The sequence below is a fragment of the Harpia harpyja genome, chromosome 8, assembly GCF_026419915.1.
Source record: "Harpia harpyja isolate bHarHar1 chromosome 8, bHarHar1 primary haplotype, whole genome shotgun sequence".
Classification (NCBI taxonomy): domain Eukaryota; kingdom Metazoa; phylum Chordata; class Aves; order Accipitriformes; family Accipitridae; genus Harpia; species Harpia harpyja.
The window spans coordinates 51412700-51431012 of record NC_068947.1 but is presented as its reverse complement, the minus strand read 5'-3'; the positions used below and the strand labels follow the sequence as shown (position 1 = coordinate 51431012).

The 18313-nt window shown below is 38.9% G+C and overlaps 1 protein-coding gene across 2 annotated transcripts in view; it reads left to right on the top strand.

The window, feature by feature from the left end:
* The window catches only part of MAN1A2 (mannosidase alpha class 1A member 2), a 147713-nt gene that overhangs the window by 52900 nt on the left and 76500 nt on the right, over positions 1-18313 (top strand). For both annotated transcript variants that reach the window (XM_052794200.1, XM_052794201.1), the window contains exons 4-5: positions 14228-14346; positions 16798-16878. In XM_052794200.1, the coding sequence (XP_052650160.1) occupies positions 14228-14346; positions 16798-16878 (200 nt within the window). The remainder of the gene's footprint in view (positions 1-14227; positions 14347-16797; positions 16879-18313) is intronic.

Below are 18313 nucleotides of genomic sequence, written 5' to 3'. Positions count from 1 at the left end.
AAAGTTGCCTGGTTTTGAAAGGGCTGGTAATCTCAAGATTTGTTATTTATTCCTACCCCATAAGATAAAGTATAAAAGGCAAGGGGAAAGTATAGCAGAGAGGTATAATTTCTCTTCCTAGTTTAAATTTTTATTTGCAGCTCTGCTAGTGGTTGTCGCAGTTAAGCTAAAAAAAAATGTTAACTTTCTTGTTGGTCTGCTTAAATTGCTGGAATAATTTAATGACAGCCGCAGGGCATTATTGCAGAGATGGGGTTGTATGGGATCTGCATCAAGTTCTCATTAGAACACAAAGGGTGAAGAGGCTGATGGAAAATGATGCATGTCACATAATGAGCAAGCATGGCAAATGCTGAGCTTACTTCAGAAGGTTTTCTGGGTTTAACGAAAACCAGAGTAGTTGATGATATTGTTGGATTCTCTTGCTGTAATGAAATCTGATTGGATTTGCTTTTGAGGATCAGAGTAACCATCTGAAACATGCTGTTTAAAGATGATTTGTCCCTGCCCTTGTTTAGTTACCCCTCAGTGAACATCTTACGGAAACACTGTTAAAATTACCAAGTCCAGATATGCTTCAGAATTTTAAGCTATATGTTTTTGTGGCATCTTTTACTTCAATGGCTTATGAACTAATTACCATAGCACAAGTTTTGAGGATGCTTTACTGTGAGTTAAATTGAGCAGTTTGTACTAGTGGATTTGTATCAGTCTTCGATGTTTATTTTTCTAAAACAACATTTATTTGAGAACCTGAATGACTTTAAGGAAAAAAATAAAGAAAAAAGGCCACAATCCGTAGGCAACTCAGAACATTGTCCTCAGCAAAACTAGAAATCATGGGCTGTCATCTTACCTGATGCTTTCTGAAATGAGAGTTTAGAAATTTGTGGTGTGGTTTTTTCTTTGTAATGTTAACTATCTGAGAATAAAGATGTGCAGTTTGTCAGTTAATAAGTACGGGACAAAGTACTGATACAAACTCTTGCAAAATTGTAAACTTCCCATACTACTAGCAGTGCATTTCTAAACCTTGCATTTGGATGTATTCTGTCTAGAGATGAGCTGCGTTACATGAAGATGATCTGATAATGTATACATACATAAACAGATATATGTCTAGATATGTTTTGAAGGGTATGAAAAGATCTTTCCTAAGTAATAACGATGTGGAGTTTTTAAGTTGTAGATGCTTGCGTGCAGACACTCCCATTCTCATGCACAAAGATTTAATGAAATTATTATTTTGTATTTTGTCACACTAGAACCGTCTCGTGCATCTATAGTGCTTTCATGCCTCTCCTGTTCTCTCATCTCACATGCCATGCAAATGGCCAATTTAATCTGAGATGTCTGCCAGCTCTGTCTTGGGTTAATGTCTTCTGGGAGGAAGAGAAAATTGTCAATGAAGTCACATTGTGGTTGCATTTGTATTACCTAGTCGAGCCTCAAGGCTGCAATGCAGTGCTGTATCTCTTCCCTAACACATGACCAAATAAAGCTGTTCTCTCTTTTATGAGAGATTTTTGTCTGGCATGTTCAGTGTCATCAACATAATGTGGTGCTGCTTCATACATACGGAAAAATGAAACTTCGAGGTGTATGTTGGTTAACGAGCAAGACGTGTCCAAGGGAACAACTCAAGGATTCAGTTGGGGCAGCTAGCGAGCTGAATTTTTTTAACTTGCTGGTGGACTACTTGGTTTCTACCACCTCGTTGAGCGTGTCCTGTTACCTGGCTTGCTGCACAGCCCATCTCAGCCTTTCGCTACCAGCGCTGCTGATAAACCCCCACGACCTGGGAGAAAGTTGCTGAGCCAGCTGCCAACTGCCCACTGCCGCAGCGTGGGAAGCTCTTGCCGCAGATCTTTGTGTTGCTAAGCAATGGAGATCTGACAGTGCATTTCTCCGCCGTGCCGGAGAGCGGGAGCAGCGATGCTCCCAAGCCCCGCTGAGAAAATGCATTTGTCAGACTGCAAGGGCGTGAGGCTGTTGCAAGAAGGAGCTGAGCCAGGCAAAGGAGTCTGTTTTTCCGATACCTTTGGCAAATACAGTATAGCTTGGGAGAGTAATGCGATTTCTTTGTCCTGTTTGTGGTCTAAAAAACAAGGGGCGGAGTATTTCTCGTAAGCACTACAAGAAAGTGCTTTAACAGATTTTATTTTTTTTTTTTTTATATTACCCTGGGAAGTATTCATTAGTTTATTAGACGTTTTTGTCATCTGTCATCGTAACAGTTATTGGGCTGCCTGAGCTGCTCTGACACTATCATCTGCTGTCATCTGATTAGTTGTCATTTACTTTTGAAGTTCACATAATTGAGTGTCAAGGGTGTCAGGTTTTGTGGGCTTTTTGTTTTTCTGGGGTTTTTTTTTTGACTGCCAAATGACCTACAAATTTATAAACATTATGGAGACAAACACTTTTGCTGGGAAGAAACTAGATGATATACCCTAAAGACTGAGGGGTAGCCTTTTGAAAATATGGCTGAAACCTTCTGGTGTCTTCTCATTGTAAGATCCTAATGAAGCAGCAGACAGGAGAAACAACTGCTCAGCATCCTTTTTCTGTGCATGTTTTTTTCAGTGTCTGAATCCGTGTGGAGGATAAATGAAAACAAAAAAGGTGTATGAGGTATATATGTAAACAAATATGTTCTTGACTTCTGGTTGTTTTGATTGGGGGGAAGAAAAACCCCAACCTACTTGGTGAGCAGTAGTTTTTATCTTAACTGTATGTGCACAAGTAATCTACCCGTCATTGCCTTTTTCTGTGGTAAATGAAAGGGGAAAGAAAATCCATTCACACTGACTAGTAAAGAGAGGTAATTTCATGATGTAGATATCAGCCCAATATCTGTATTTCAGGTTCTATTCCAATTTTAAAGTAAATGAAACTGCCTTAGGACAAGCCTATGCAGCTGTGTCCTCTGCAAAATCAGTAATGAGTGACTACACTGGGGCAATGTTGAATATTATATGTACGTTTAATGTGTATTTTTTTTCCCAGTAACACAAATTTTGGAAAGATAAAATTTTAAGAAAGAACATAACACTCTAGAGTTGCTGGCTGAATTTGGAATTAAGACAGTGTTTTGATAACGTGAGAAAAGTTCCTTCAGGTCGGACGAAAGATCAAACATGATCATTACTCATCCTCCAAAAATTGCTCACAACAGGTACCTAGGGAAGAAATGTAAGAGCAGGAAAATCCTGTAGTAAGTGAGCATTTCTTAGAGTACTTCCCTGCCTTACAAAAGTTTGTGCAGTGTTAGTGCTTCTGCGGTCAGAGGCAGCAAGTTTTATTTGATCACTTTTAGTTTATTTTCCTGTGATTTTTGTCCAATCTGCTTTTGAGTCTGTGCAAACGTAAGAGCACCCACTGTATTCTGAGTGGTTCCATAGTTTGATTCCATATTGTGTAGAAAGCTTTTTAGTTTTGAGGTCTGCTCACTGTCCTAGGTGATCAGTTTTGGTATTGGAAAAAACCAACCCATTATTCATTTCTTCCTTGCCATTCGCAAGTTTGTAGAACTGCATATGCCCTCAGTTGTGTGCCTGTCTTACATGGAGAGTCTTGGTCTGTTAAGTCACTTCTTGTACATATGTCTTTTCATACCCTATACATTGTTATCTCCTTTCTTTGTATCTTTTCAAGTTTTGGTTTTTTTCTTTGAGGCGAAGACTAAAACTTTGTTCTGTTTTCTGTTTTGTTCACTGTTCCTTTCCTAATAATTGTATTTTGCATCTCTTAGGCTCCTTATGGAGTCTAGAAACTGACTATAGGGTGGCTTTTCTGCAGTAGCATTCCTTTTCAAAATCCTGATCGGTATACGGTATTTCCAAATTATTTATAAATATGATGATTTTTATATATTTCAAAATGATTTCATAAATAAGAATGCGCCCAAGCATTCATCTTGGTAGGATCCCACTGGTGGGTTCCCCTCACAATAATAATTGGCTGTTTATACTTATCCTGTTTCCTCTCTCTTAAACAATTACTCACTTGCGTGAGAACAATTTTCTCTTATCCTATGGCAGGTTAGTTTTCTTAAGAGCCTTTGTTAAGGGATGTTCTCACATACCTTCTGTATATATTCTCTGTCCATGTGCAAGTTCACTTCTTAAAAAGACTGTAACATTGATGCTAAGGTAAGACTTCCCTTTACAAAATTTCTGACTTTTCCTCAGGTATCTAATTTAAAGCTATCCTCTGCTGCTAATTGGGCAAATAGTGTTTTGGAAACACTATTTTCCTTCACTGCAATAGATACTGTGTTTATTCAGGATATGGTTGTTCTCTAAAACTTGCAAATGTGTGCAGGCAGGATGCAATCTGGCTGTACGTTCCTTCTTAACTGTTTTACAGTACTGGTGCCATAGATAAAGACAACTGTGGTTAGCAAAGAATATTTTTTGAATGTTATTGCTCTTTCATCAAACTGTCACAAGTGTGCCTGTGCATATCAGGAAAATTCACGATGAGCAGCTGTTGTCTTCTGTTCTTCTTTTTAATAATACAGTATTCCCACTGAAGTCATCTCACCCAGTTTGTATTAGCTCATGTACAACACATTTAGGTCAGTTGTTCTCAGTGGCTTTTTTACATGTTGCTGAACTGATGATGTTAAATCCTATGGCATTATTCAGAAGATTGAAAATTCTGCCTTTAAAAAAAATATAATGAGATGCACAGATGCAAAGTGGAATTAGATAAACACACCTCATTTCTGTAACCTGCCTTATAGAATAGTGAGGTAAACATCTACATCAAATGGTAATGAAGAAATTAAGTCATAGTAGAGTTCAGGGCTCAGGCTCAAATTGAGAATTTTTATTCTCTCTAATAGCATCCTCTCCTGTTTTTCTCTTATAAACCAGATGGTTTGCTCTGAGGAAAAAAATATATTTGTTTCCCGTTGGGAATCTTTGGACTTATGTTTGTTTTGATTTGGGAATTATTTAGGTTGTGGGAATGTTATTCCTAAATTTAAACTTGTTTCTTATCATTTGGAATTAAGAACAGGGTCTGTAATAAGGAAATGAAATTAAGGCTATGCAGTCTATTTTGGACTGTGTTAAAATCTTAAGTAAACAGGCATGACAACTAAATAAGCGTTAGCATACTGAGCTCTAAAACTAAATATGGTAAGGACAACTACATGGCCGTGCGTACAAAGGGGGAGGCAGATGCAAGTACACTTTGCTGTCATCCAAAGCCAGCAGATGTACGAGGCAGCTGGAATTCCGAAACAGTTCAACCACGGGAGTGCAGCACTGTGCTTGTGCCTAATCCACTAATACTGTTCACTCAAGTTTTGCACCGTTTTGGTGAAGTTTTACAGCTACCACACTGAAATCAGCTCCTCTTCAGCTGTCTTAAAGAAAATTTAGTATGTGGTTTAGACCAAAATGTGTGGAAGTGGCCCAAGCTTTTATCTAAAAATGGAAAAGCTTTTGTGACCTGATGACTGTCAGAGGTGTGGTTTTCATGATGCTTTTCCTACTGCCTAGCTGACAAAGTAGTTTAGCTTACAATTTCTTACAGGTAATTGTATCTTTACTGTCTTGGAAGATCAGTACTTAGTTTGCTTTGTACATAAGATTTCTGCACTCAGGTCACAGAACTATATTCGAGTCCAGATAACATCTTGCTCTCCTATTTACTGTCAAATATTAATCTTGCTTTGCTTGCTGCTGAGTTCAGCTGACTGCTGCCTGTATTTAGGTTCTGCATACTTGTGAGCCATCATTGACAGGTTCTCTTCCCTTCAATCTTCCACTTCCTGACTTCTCAAAATGGAGTTGCTCCATATCTGTATTTTGGGTTAGTTTTGATTGACTGCTTCATGTGTGTAGCTGATTGCCATCACCATTCACTTCTTGTCATTTATTCTTGCTTCCCATATGATACACTTTTGTCCCCTCCTTTGTACTCAATTTAATGCCATCTCCTGTCCCTCGTTCATTTCCTACTCTGAAGCTCATCCTAATCTTTCTCTCCTGACTTTGCAGCCTTTCAGTTATCACTGGGTCTTAACCTTCAGCTAACTCAGATGATAGTTCCAGCATTAATCTTAATTATGGTCTGCACACAGTCCTCTTCTTATCTGCAGTAATTCAGGTTTGTGTTTGTGCTTAACAATAAAATAACAAAAAAAATATGAAGGACACAATTGGAAAGAAATGTAGAAAATCGAAATGGTCTGGTATTAAAATGTTAAGCCCTTTTCAAATTTAGTTTTGAGGACATTCAGGCTTTGTAGTCCAGGGACTGCATTCAGCTCTTGCTTGTATGAATTTTGAATATAAGCTGAAGGGCTGTGTAGGATTTAGTTGGACAGCAAAGTGAAGCAATCAAGTGAAGAGCAGAGAAGAGGAAGGTTTACCATGGTATAAATTCTTAGACAAAGTTTTTAAATTTGGGTCTTAAGGACATAGCTATTTAAGCAGCAGTTTGTTGATTAATAGCATCTACCTGCAGGTCCACTTTTGAATAGATTCAAAGACTAGCATACACTTCAGTGCTTCACTCCCATTACTTCCTCATTTATAAAATTAAGGAAAGCATTACAATTGATTATTTAATGTTATTTATATGCTGAAATACTTTATTGTCTGGTACAAAAGATTAGGAACTCCTTTTCATGTTGTCTGTTATCAGCAACTTAACAGAACTAAGCAATCAACATGCTTAGTTTTTTGTTCTGCTTTCTTAATTAGTCTAAAATGTTAAAGGCAATTGGTTTCTTCATGGATACTTAAAGGCTTATTCATTGCATTTTATGGCTGAGCTGAAATCATACGTTGCAGTTTTGTATGAAATGTGTGGTTTCATTGACTAATTTTGAGGCACTTGTTTTCACAGTGGAATTAAACTCTGTTGTTCAAAAGTTTAATTCATTTTCTTAAACATTATCTTGTTCCTTGTGAGTCATTAAGATATTTTACAAGTGGTATGCTTGAGTAGTGGCAGTTTTATTGCCAGAGCCTCATTAGAGGTACAGAAAACTCGGTTGATAATTGTTTGCTTTTAATTTTCATGTTATATATATTTCTACCACATCTGTAATTGTCTATCACATTAAGAAATCCTGTTGCTACAATCTGAAAACTTGAATTCTTTGAATCTTTTTAAGTAGAAATTGCTGTACTTTCCCAAGATCAGTACAGTCTTGCCCAGTCTGCATTTTTTAGCCATTCTGAAGCTGGGCAGGCGGGAATATCAATAACAAGAATATTTATTTTTTTAAGACTGTAATAACTCTTTATTTAATGTCAGGCTGAGTTTTTCAAGGAAGCATTTTTGCTCTGTTGCTAGGGATTAAAACACCTGCCTATATGAAAACAGCTGATCTTTTAGGTTCAAAGTGTGCCAGGGTATACTTCCTTGAGGAGGCTTTACATCTCCTCTTTTGTTTCTGGAGTCACTGCGAGGGAATGGGGAGGATTTGCTCTATGCTTGGGCACACCCCAATTGTCGGGTTGCTCTGGCAGTAGTGCTGGACCGCTCTGAAGTTCAGGTCATCTGCCAGAGCAGAAATTTAACTTAGGAATTAAGTTAAATTATCCCTCGAGACTTCAGTCCTCTTGGATTCCTTTTGCAAATTGATCGCCCCCCCCGCCCAATTAAACACACCAGTAATCAAAGGTGTTCTGCCCCAGTAGGAGTAGGTTCTGCTCCCAGTAAATGATGTCTGTCCAGGGCCCTGAAAAAACCAAGAATTGGGTATGAGTGGCTGAGACCAATACTATTTCTGGCACATGAGGTCTGTTTGTATCTTATGGTTCTGTCCATCAGTATGATCATCCCATTGGCTATGCTGAGAGTGAGAGCCATTTCCTTACATCCACATCTCTCGTCTCTACACGTAACTAACTATACATTCCAGCTTTCTAACGCTTATGAAGAGAGGTTGACTTTCTAGAGTATAAAATAACTTATTTCCATTGCAGGGATGTCTTGACACAGAGGTACTTGCTATTTGTATGATACAGAGCCAGTTGTCTTCAGTAATAGCCCAAATGCTTTTACTATATCCAACTGCTTGTTTTTCCTCAAGCAGTCTTGCCAATTCCTATAGCTTTCATCAAAGCATAGCTGGTGGTGGTATCCGCAGGCTGTCCTTTTCAACAAGAACAAGAGTCTCTGTTAGATGCCTCTGTTTTTTTCACTGGTTTAGTAAATGTTAAAACCCTACCTCGATTGTAGTTCCTTAACTGATGAGCATCCCACCTCTGGGTCTTCCGTTTGCTATCTTTTCTGCTTAATAAATAAAATATTTCCATTTCAGTCACTGCATAAGGTAGAAGGGTAAGAATGGTTACATGCGCCTATTAGGCCTATTGTATATGACTTTCCTTGGAGGCAAAGTGGCCTCATGGTAATTTTTCCACTTAAGCTGCTTTCCTTGACTTTGTAGCAGCCCTGCTCTGACCTAGCGCGCATTTCGATAATGAGAGCGCCACTTGATCTGCGTTTCCTTCAGGTTTGTCACTCCTCTAACTGGTCTCTGGATAGATGCCAAGTGTGTTGTAAGACACTAACACACTTGTAACACAAGAGTGTTAGAGCACAGACGGACAGAGGGTGAAAGGGAAAGAAGGGAAATTCTCTCCCCAGCGAGGCAGGGGAGAGAATAGGAAGAGCAAAAGCAAGAAAACCCATGGGTTGAGATACAGATAGTTTAAGAAGTGAAGGAAAGGGGTGAGGGTGGGGGGGAAGTAATGCAAAGACAATCACTCACCACTTCCCACAAGCTGACCGAAGCCCAGCTGGTCCCCAAGGAATGGCTACCTGCCAGAATCCCCCCCCCCCCCTCAGCTTTTATCACTGAGCATGGCATTATATGATACGGAATATGCTTTTGGTCAGTTGGGGTCAGCTGTCATGACTGTGTCCCTTCCCGGCCTCTTGCCCACCCCCGGCTTATTCACTGGCAGGGGGTTGGAGGCGAACAAAAAAGAGAAAGCCTTGATGCTGTGCAAGCACTGCTCGGTAACAGCCAAAACTGGTGTGTTATCAACACTGTTCCAGTCACAAATCCAAACCACAGCACCATACAGGCTGCTGTGAAGACAACTAACTCCATCCCAGCAAGGCCCAGTACGCCCGCTCAGCCCTCAGCTCAGGCTAACGAAAGCCCCCACGGAAGCGTTTTTCGGAAGAAGTAATGAGATTTGCCTGTGGTGTGTCCCTGTTGAAGAAAGGAGTAGGTACAGGTGACATGTCAAATAATCAAAGTGTCTGTGAAGCACCTATTTGATGATTACTTTTCAATACGGAGTGCATGACTTCAGTTTGCTGGTGTAGAGTTTTAATGTGTCATCTTGTTCCTTATTTACATACCGTGTCTGTGTCTCAAATTTTCATAGTCTTCTCTGATTGTAATTGATGTAGGCTAGTTCGCATATTTTCTCCAGTACCTCACTGCTCATAGTCTCCTCTGCTTCCACATAATAAATACACTAAGCAACTGTAGCTGATATCAGACTTTCTAAATCTCTATACTTATCCTTATGGTATGATGAAAGTGGGCTATTTATTTTCTCCATATTCCTTTTGTCGTGGAACACATGACAACGATCTGTCTCCCTGTACTTTGATAGTCTCTTGTGAGACTTCAAAATGGTATAAATAAACCAGTTCTTTATCTAGTGCTTCGGCATACTGAAAGAATTTTAGATAGGAAGACCATTTTTCTTTTAATGGCCCTGCTGTTTACACTTAGTCATATGATTTGCTAGATATTTCATACTGTAGATTTATGTGCTATCAATTGAAGGAATTACTTGTCTAATCTCAGGAAACTGAAGTCTACCTAAATATAAATCTGACTTACTATTTTGCAGTCCTTTGGAATAGTACTCTTGCTTAATGAGAGTGTGCATGATTTTGTTAATAGTTCAGCTATTTCACTGCTAAATTCCTTCCATTAACTCATGATGGATGTTCTGTTTTATTTAGAAGAATGAGCATTGCATTAATTAGGCAAACTTCATTAAATTTGGAGCTCAGTCAACTAGAACTATAATTATATGGAGAGGAAACTTCCTAATCTGACATTTGTAAAACTGAGCCCTTTTGGAATCAGTTATTATCTTATGCAACATGACCAACCCAGCCTTTGTATTGAACAGAGGCAGACCCTGGGAGGAGTGCCTTCAGCTAGGAGAAGTGTTATTTTCTATTACAATTTAATTGTTTTGTAGCCTTTTTCACCACAATGAGACATCTGCTCTCTCTGTATCCAGAGCAATAATAGATCAGACTGGTTGAGGTGGTAGTAAGCAGCGTATACTCCTCTAAACTATTATCTCATTGTTTAGAGTTACTTTATTACTTTTGAAAAGACACCTTCTGCAGTTTAAGTCTAGGAAGACTATCCTCATGTCCTTTAAGGCAAAATTTATGGATCTTAGCATAGTTATGAAAGGGAAAAAAACCCATACTCTATTATGAATGGAAAATGATTTCTCTTTGTGACTTTAGACTGAATGGTTTGTATCAACATCAGGACGGGGGAAGTACAGCTGCCTATCCATTGTAGTCTGTTTTCTCTATAGCATCACGTATGACGCTCGTGCAGAGGCCAGTGATCTTTGAATACTTGCTGTTTCTTCCTGCTTTAGATTTCAGCTGATGCCTTGCTGGTAATGCAGTGCATTTTAAGATGGAGGAAGAGAGCCATGACAACATCACTGCCTGTTCTGGTTAGGTTGTGGACCTCAGCAGATAACAGAAGAATTCAGCGGAAGCTGTTAGTTAGGAACAAATTAAGAATGATGTCCTTGCCACATAGTCCTCCCAGAAAGAAGCTGAGAGCAATTCATTAATTTTACTCTCTAACCCAGCCTCGCGTAGCCCACAAATGGTTTTAAGTTGCACTTACCTTGTCACATGGGGCAGCCAAGGTGTTACTTTAAGTGTATTGTCCTCTCTGTTGCCTTATGTCCAGCTCTGCCCTCTAGTCTCGTAGGCGCAAGACTTCTGGGTATGAACTCTGCATTTTGGACTCTTCCCCCTCAGTGCCCACGAGGAAGGAATTAGCTTGCTTTGTGCTGCCTGATTGACACTAAAGGAAGAAGACTGGGTAGACAATCTTGCAAAATACTGACTTGTTATCTCTTGACCTTTTGGAAATGTGTTTGGCCAAAAAGGTTTAAAAAAGAAAGATTGTTCTTCTGAGTCTTCCGCAAGGGAGAAGTGCTGGTGTGCAGTTCGGATTAGTTACCATATGTTTAAGAAGAAAAGGGGGAAAAAAAAAAAATTGTTTGAAATAGCCTACTTATGAATAAGAAAGAAGAAAAATTAATAATTTATTATGGGTTGGGATACAAATGCTATCCTTAGGAGACCACAATAAGAAATAGTTGAGCTCTCACGTGGAGCCTAGAAAATATAACCATACTGATCTGCATCTCGGAAATAGGCACCCGTTACTGCTCAGGGAAGAGGCATGTGTGAGCAGAAGGGGCTTTGCTCAGTAGTGTTTTGTTGGACAGCTGCGGGTCTAGGAAAGATAGACAAAAAAGTGAGAGAAAGGGGCAAAAAGGCAGCAGGAGGGAGAGCTTGAACAAACTATTGGAGTGTGGCCCAGACAAAAGCTCCGAGTATGTACTTAAGCCTTTAATTGACTCTTAGGGGCAAAAAATGCTGAGCAAGTCTGTTTTGCTCTATTGGACTGCATTTATTTCTGTGGCTGCAAACAACGCTGGAGGATCTTGTGTGATACAGGCGGTCAGACAATCCCTGTTGGGAACTACTGGTTTAGGTGAGATTTCTATATATGGGGTTGAGGGCTCGCTTTTAACACTGTGAGGATGAAAGCAAATTTCTTGTGTGTACTTGGTGAAGTCGTATTGTTCAAGAAACCATGGACACTTTTGATCAATTCCAGAGAGAGCTCTCTTCCAGCAGTTCTGGCCTTTCTGCTCTCCATCTCTGTCTGGATGCATCTATTGGATTCCTCAGATGGCAAAAATAATCATGGGCTTTTGCATTTCTGTGGCCCTTCTTTCATGGTTCTGTGCAGAGAACTCCATGAAAAAGGTTGTTTAAATTTGTATATTCAAAGATATTTTCTGGAGGGCTGGAAAGCAGATATTCTCGTGCCCAACATATTGCTGTCCTCTCTTGTGGACACTTGAATGTACTTCTGAGATCTAGAGAGCTGTGGTTGATTGTACAGAGGTGTCTGAACTTTTTTTCTGGGGTTGGGGGCGACAACGACACACCAGTCCATCCCCATGCAATGTATTCTCCTCCCCCCATGCCAATTGTAGAATATGAGAGCTTACTGATGTGGTTATGGTTGTGTTTAAGTTAGAAGGTTTTTATTTTTTGAAACTGTTACAAGAGGAGCTTTCAGGATTTCCTAAGGCTGTGTATCCCAATTTGTTCAAACACCTTGTGTGTTTCAAAATTTTATCAATGTGGTTTAAATAAAGGAACAGAAATTACTTTGAGTGCCATAGCAGTATAACACATTCTAACTTCGTTAAAAATACCTTGTCAGCTAATACTGAAGTTAGTCCTTGTGTCGTGGTCTGATTTGCATATTTTTGAAGTGATAAATTAGATAACTATCACATTATGCTTGTGAGAAGGTACAAAGTTAAGTGCATGCTGTAGCTCTACTCAAAGCAAATTCCACTTCAGCGCAAGCAATGGAATTTGTCATTTGGCTGAAGGCATTAAACCTTACAGTACTTATGCACCACGGTGAATTCATTTCCTGAGAGTTATAGGTATGCCTGGTGGCCAGTTTGTCAAAGGATATGTCTTTCAATTAATCTTGTGAAAGGTAGTGTGTCCCGATCTGTACTTGAATGTTTGTAACAAACACCACCAACTTTAGGCTTTCCATATCTAGTTTAAATTAATTAAAACAGATGCATAGCTGTTTTTGAAGAAATTAGTTGATTACTTTGTCACAGAAACTGTTGTGTTTAATTTTTTTTTATTTGGGGAAAGAAATCCCTGAAAATGGAGTTAAGCTTGCATGTAAGTATCAGTCAGGTGTGTAAAAGAAATACAGTGGGGGTGATGGCTTTATTCAGTTATTGTTATGCTTGAGGGGAAAAAAAAATCTCTACACATATAAAAATCATAAATAAATGAATGGAAACAACCAAGCAGGAACACTGTGCTGTAGAGATTCCATTGTGGATGGAAAGCACATTAAAAATAAATAAAATTGGCTTGTTAGGAGACTACTGTCATTAAATTGCTAATCGTATAGTTACTGTACTGTTTTATAGAATACTGGTATGAACAGTGAAATCTGGCTACTTTCTTAATGTGTAGGAAGGTTTTATACACTCCATGAAAATAAACAAACCCATGGTAATTTTTGCTTTCCTCCAGAAGCAAAGATCTCTGCCTAGTAAGGGCAACAGCTTAAGTTGGGATGGCCCAAGGAGGTCAAGGCTAACATGGGCAATGGCTCACCACCTCTTCACCCTGCCTACCTTGTACAAGCCCATGAGTCACTCATCAATCAACTCTAAATTGCTGCTGTTTCAAGTGAATGGTATTTTAGGGTAAAGCACCATTGATTTTTATTTGGCTTTAAATGCTCCACTTTAAATGGTGACAATTGAGGAATCCATTAGCAGCTCATAGTGTGGGTCCCTACAGGGAGCGAGGAGAACATCTTGGGGCTGCGGCTTCATCAGTCAACCCAAGCCAGGGCATCCCTGCTCTCAGGGACTAGGTAGCTTCCATAATTGCAAAACTTTGAACGTTTCAGTAGTAAATGTTGGGAAATGCAAGGCATTACTGCAAGTACCGATTGCTTTATCTTGCATATGCTTTTTTTTTTTTTTTTGACACTTCTGTCCTAGAATTCCTGATAGCTTTTTGAAGCTGAATGTCTTCCTGCCCTTTTTTTTTGTGTCAAAGTACAATTGCTCATGTTCAGGTTAGGAAAGCAGATGAGAACGTGGTGTGGGTTTTTTGTGGTTGTTTTGGTTTTTTTTTCCTATCTTTAGTCGTCTTTTCTCCCCAGAAGCCAAACTGTGCCAAAGGACTGATGCTTTGAAAGAGAAGTGTGATCCTCTTGCATAGCTGCTATTCCTTGCTCATTTTGACTATTCTTTGTGCTGTTATCTTTGTAGTAACTTTACTTTGCTACTGCTTGGGTTATTTTCTCATGCTCGTGATGTTTAAGAAAGGTAATGAAATAATAACTTGTAAAAGAAATCCTTCTTTTTGCACGTAGGAAACTCACAAATGGGTGCTACCATAGTAGATGCATTGGATACTCTTTATATCATGGGGCTTCACGATGAATTCAGAGAAGGACAAGAGTGGATTGACAAAAATCTTGATTTCAGCGTGGTGAGTAGAGCTTGCCCTAATATTTCTCTAGTCCTTTTCAGAGTGTTCCTCTTGGGGGGAGACATAAGAGGTCTTTCAGCTGGAACTTAAAAAACTTAGGATTCAAAGTATCAGATGTAAGCTTTAGTTAAGTTCTCTGTGTTTGCAACTTTATTTGGGGGGGGGGGGGGGAACAAAACAAAAAACCACCCTAACCCTTTCACATTTTAATTACAAGTAAAGATACAGCTATGTGTTGTATTTTCAAAGTACAAATTATAATTGGATAATGGAAGAAAGGGAGAGTGGTCAGTGAGAACCAACAGGGCATCAGAAATGAAGGCAGAAAGATGAGGCTTTACTAGCTGATAGTAGTGGGAAATAACTGAGCTGTGGAAGACAATTTCCCCCCAAACCATGGTGTGTAAGTTACTGAACACAATCTCTTCTTCTTCTTCCATGTGCTTAAGGTGTTTTAACATGAAGAATGTCACTTGAGTCGTCTTAGTTTGCCTACAGGTTCTGAACCTATCACAAGAATTTCCTAGCTGGTCATATAGTATCTGACATTCTTCGTGTGTGCAGAGTTTGGAAGTGTTAAATGGAAGAAATGGCTCTGTTTTATACTTATTGATTAGTGTTCTTATTACTAATTTTAGCACTGCCACAGCCTCTGTGACGGAACTTGTATTTCAATCCTTGGACTTGCCCTACAGTTCCAAAAATAATTTTTCATTCAGTAATGCACAAAATGAAATATAGGTATATAGTCAGAATTGAGCAGATGCTGACTGTTGTTTTTATATTATATCCTACATTTCAGACATTATTTGGTTTTTTTCCTTTTGTTTTATCCATTGACTGTCTGGCAAACATTAAAGAAATTCTACTCTGCTTTTTTCGGTTAGTGCCAGATAATGAATCAGTCTAAAACTGAAGACCCTAAATATGTCGGAGACAGTGTAGACATAATGGTACCATTATGAGGGTGAACTAAATTACTTCCATAACTTTTGTCTGATCTGAGGCAATCTCAATATAAATTTGCAGAATTAAACTAGGATTTGGGTGGAAGAAATCTACATGACCCACTGGGGTTCAATTACAGCTTCCTATGTATCAAAAAACATTTCTGAAGATTAATAAGTTGCCTTATATATACACACCAGACTTGAGTAATTTCCTTATATGTCTTGAAGTTTATAAATAAATAAGTACATAAATTTGTTCCTCTTGGATTCTATTACTGGGAAACAGAAATCATTGGTTTCATTCTACACTGTACCATTGCTTGTGTGATTCATGACTTTAATATGTATTAAGTGGAATCATATGCTACATTGCTGATATTTTTCTTTTATCACCTGTATGTGAATAAAAATACAACTTTTACTAAAAACCTACATTTGGGAGTAGTTCAGACTTTAGACTTTTAATCATTAGTGCTATTTGAGGAAATCTTTAAAGGTTTCACATAATCTTTCTGAAATAAATAATATGTGCAAAATACATTTGTTTTGGATATAAGCAAAATGCATGATACAACCGCAGGTGCCATAGAAATAGCGTGAAAGGAAAGGCATACCTATAAATATAATTTCAACTCTGTGCTAATTGGTGGGACAACTTGTACAGTGTACATTGTAGTGATTTTTCTGGACAAAAAGAAAAGTCTCCCGTATCTCAAAATCTTTTAATAATAAAGTATGTTTCTGTGGCTAATGGGTTGAATGAAGAGAAGTTTATGAGGGAGAGACAGATGGGGTGTGTGCAGGCAAAGGAGTGAATGGGGCGCAGAGGGAGGCAGAAAGATGTTAAAACTACCTAGTTCCTCTTAATTTTTCAGTGGGTTAAATGAGTCAAAAGATACTGGTGAATTTAGCCCAAGGATATTAATGTGGAGGAAGGCAGTAAAATGGTTTATTCTCTTGAGTTTCTCAGTGGTCTTGCAGTACTTTTTGTCATAACATTAAATACATAAAGGCTATTCCTAGACAGAGACTATGTTAAACTGGAGCTCTGAATTTGCAATTGCACATTGGTAATTCAGGTTAAGAAAGCACATTACAGGAATTCTGTAATTATTTTCCTAGTTTATCCTGTAAACCCAGAAGATTTGGTGTTATGCTTAAATGTAAGAGAAAAGATGCTGAATTATGGAAATGTACAGTCCTTGCCTTCTTTCCCACCATCCCCAAACAACTTTAATCATATTCTCACCACAAAATGCAATTAGAGAGCAGGAGAAAAGCTAACTTGATTTTTAAATATCAGTTGAAGCTATAACTAGAATTATCACTTGGTGTCGTGAAGATGCGCACAGGAATTTCAGTATGGATCTAGACACTGAAACAGTACAAACCCTTGCACGGGGATTGGGTTAGGGTATGTACTTGCCTCTGCCCTGGTGATTTTTTTTTTCTTCTTTGATTAGGGAGTTGGTTACTTATTTACACTTTCTTTCTGTTCTAGAATTCCGAAGTGTCTGTTTTTGAGGTCAATATTCGCTTCATTGGTGGTCTTCTAGCAGCATACTACCTTTCAGGACAAGAGGTAAGGAGACTGGAAGGTGTCTGTGAAATTTAATGTATTCTCGCAAATGTTGCATATGAAGAATTTTCTAGAATCTTGGTTTCTCAGTAGTTTTCAAAGTAATTTTACAGCAGTAAGTTGTCTAAAATAACCATATTCTTAGAGTATGGAATCTTTAAAGCTTGTTTCTGTACAGGTCTCAGCCAATTTAGTACTCTTTGTTAGAGCTTTGAAATGCTTCTTTTATCAAGATGTTTTCAAAAGATACCCTCTCAAGTAAACATCAGCCTGAAATGTCAAGTGACTAGCTTCTCGTGCCAAAAATAACTGGGTTTGATATTCTGTAACTCCATGAAGGTAGAAATAATAGTATTGTCACTTGTCCTGCAAGGCCGTAGGTTTGCTTCAGAAAAGCACTACACAATCTTCTTACCATTTTCTCAGTGACAAACTGAGAAATGTCAAGCCAATTTCGTCCCACTTTTGAAACTTCTCTTAAAAAAGATCGGAGACTTACACTTCTGAGCGCTTATGCAAAGACATGCTTAGATTGAAAGGATGCATATACCCAAAGACTTGCAACCATGGACTTCTTTGGTCTAGCAGTAACATTGCTGTGACCTCTTACTTCACATACTTTAACAAGGCTGGAGCCTGACCCAACCTACAGATTAAGTCATAGCTCTTCTCATGTCTTATCAGCTACCTGTCTTTTGATCTATTGCCTCTGTCTGATTTGTTTGGTTTTATCCTGTATTTTTCATGGCCCTTCTGTAGCCCCGTACCTAAAACAGTAGGCTTTCAGCCATACTTCATGGCTTGAGGTTTGATACACTTTCAGGTGTCCCTATGTGTCTTCCCCCTTTTTTTAGGGGAGCACTACATACGTATCAACAAGTTCTTGAGGATTTTAAGCCTGCAGCCCTAAAAATAACCAGGAGAAAGCCCCATATTTTTTGGCTCTTGAGGTCTTTGGCATAATCCTGGGATCTGTGAATTTTCTCTTGTAAGTGTGTCTTCTCTTTACAAGAAGAGCTTAGTGGCAAAGCAAAAATCCAGTGCATATCTTGAAAGAAATTGCTAGTTTATTTTTCATCACGTACTACTGCTTCACCTTCTCCACTGTCCAGTCTCCAAGCCCCCTGTCTGCAGAGGGATCAGCTGCAAGCAGTCCTTTCGGCTATAGTGATTCATGTGTCCGTTATAGGAGACCCAGAGGAAAAGAGTAGCGCATAATTTTGCCCCTCTCTTTCCTTTGTAGCAACTGAAGAGCTGGTCTTGCGTTCGTGGCAGTGAGCCTTTCTCTGCCTCCAGAATCTGTCATGCTTAGATTTTCCATTGGTTTCCTCCACAGCTCAGTAAGGATTTTACCCTGAGGGAGTGATCATATTCCCCAGTGTTACAAGTCAGCCTTTTAAATTGGTTGCTGTGGCACCTCTTCAGGAAGACAGCCTTT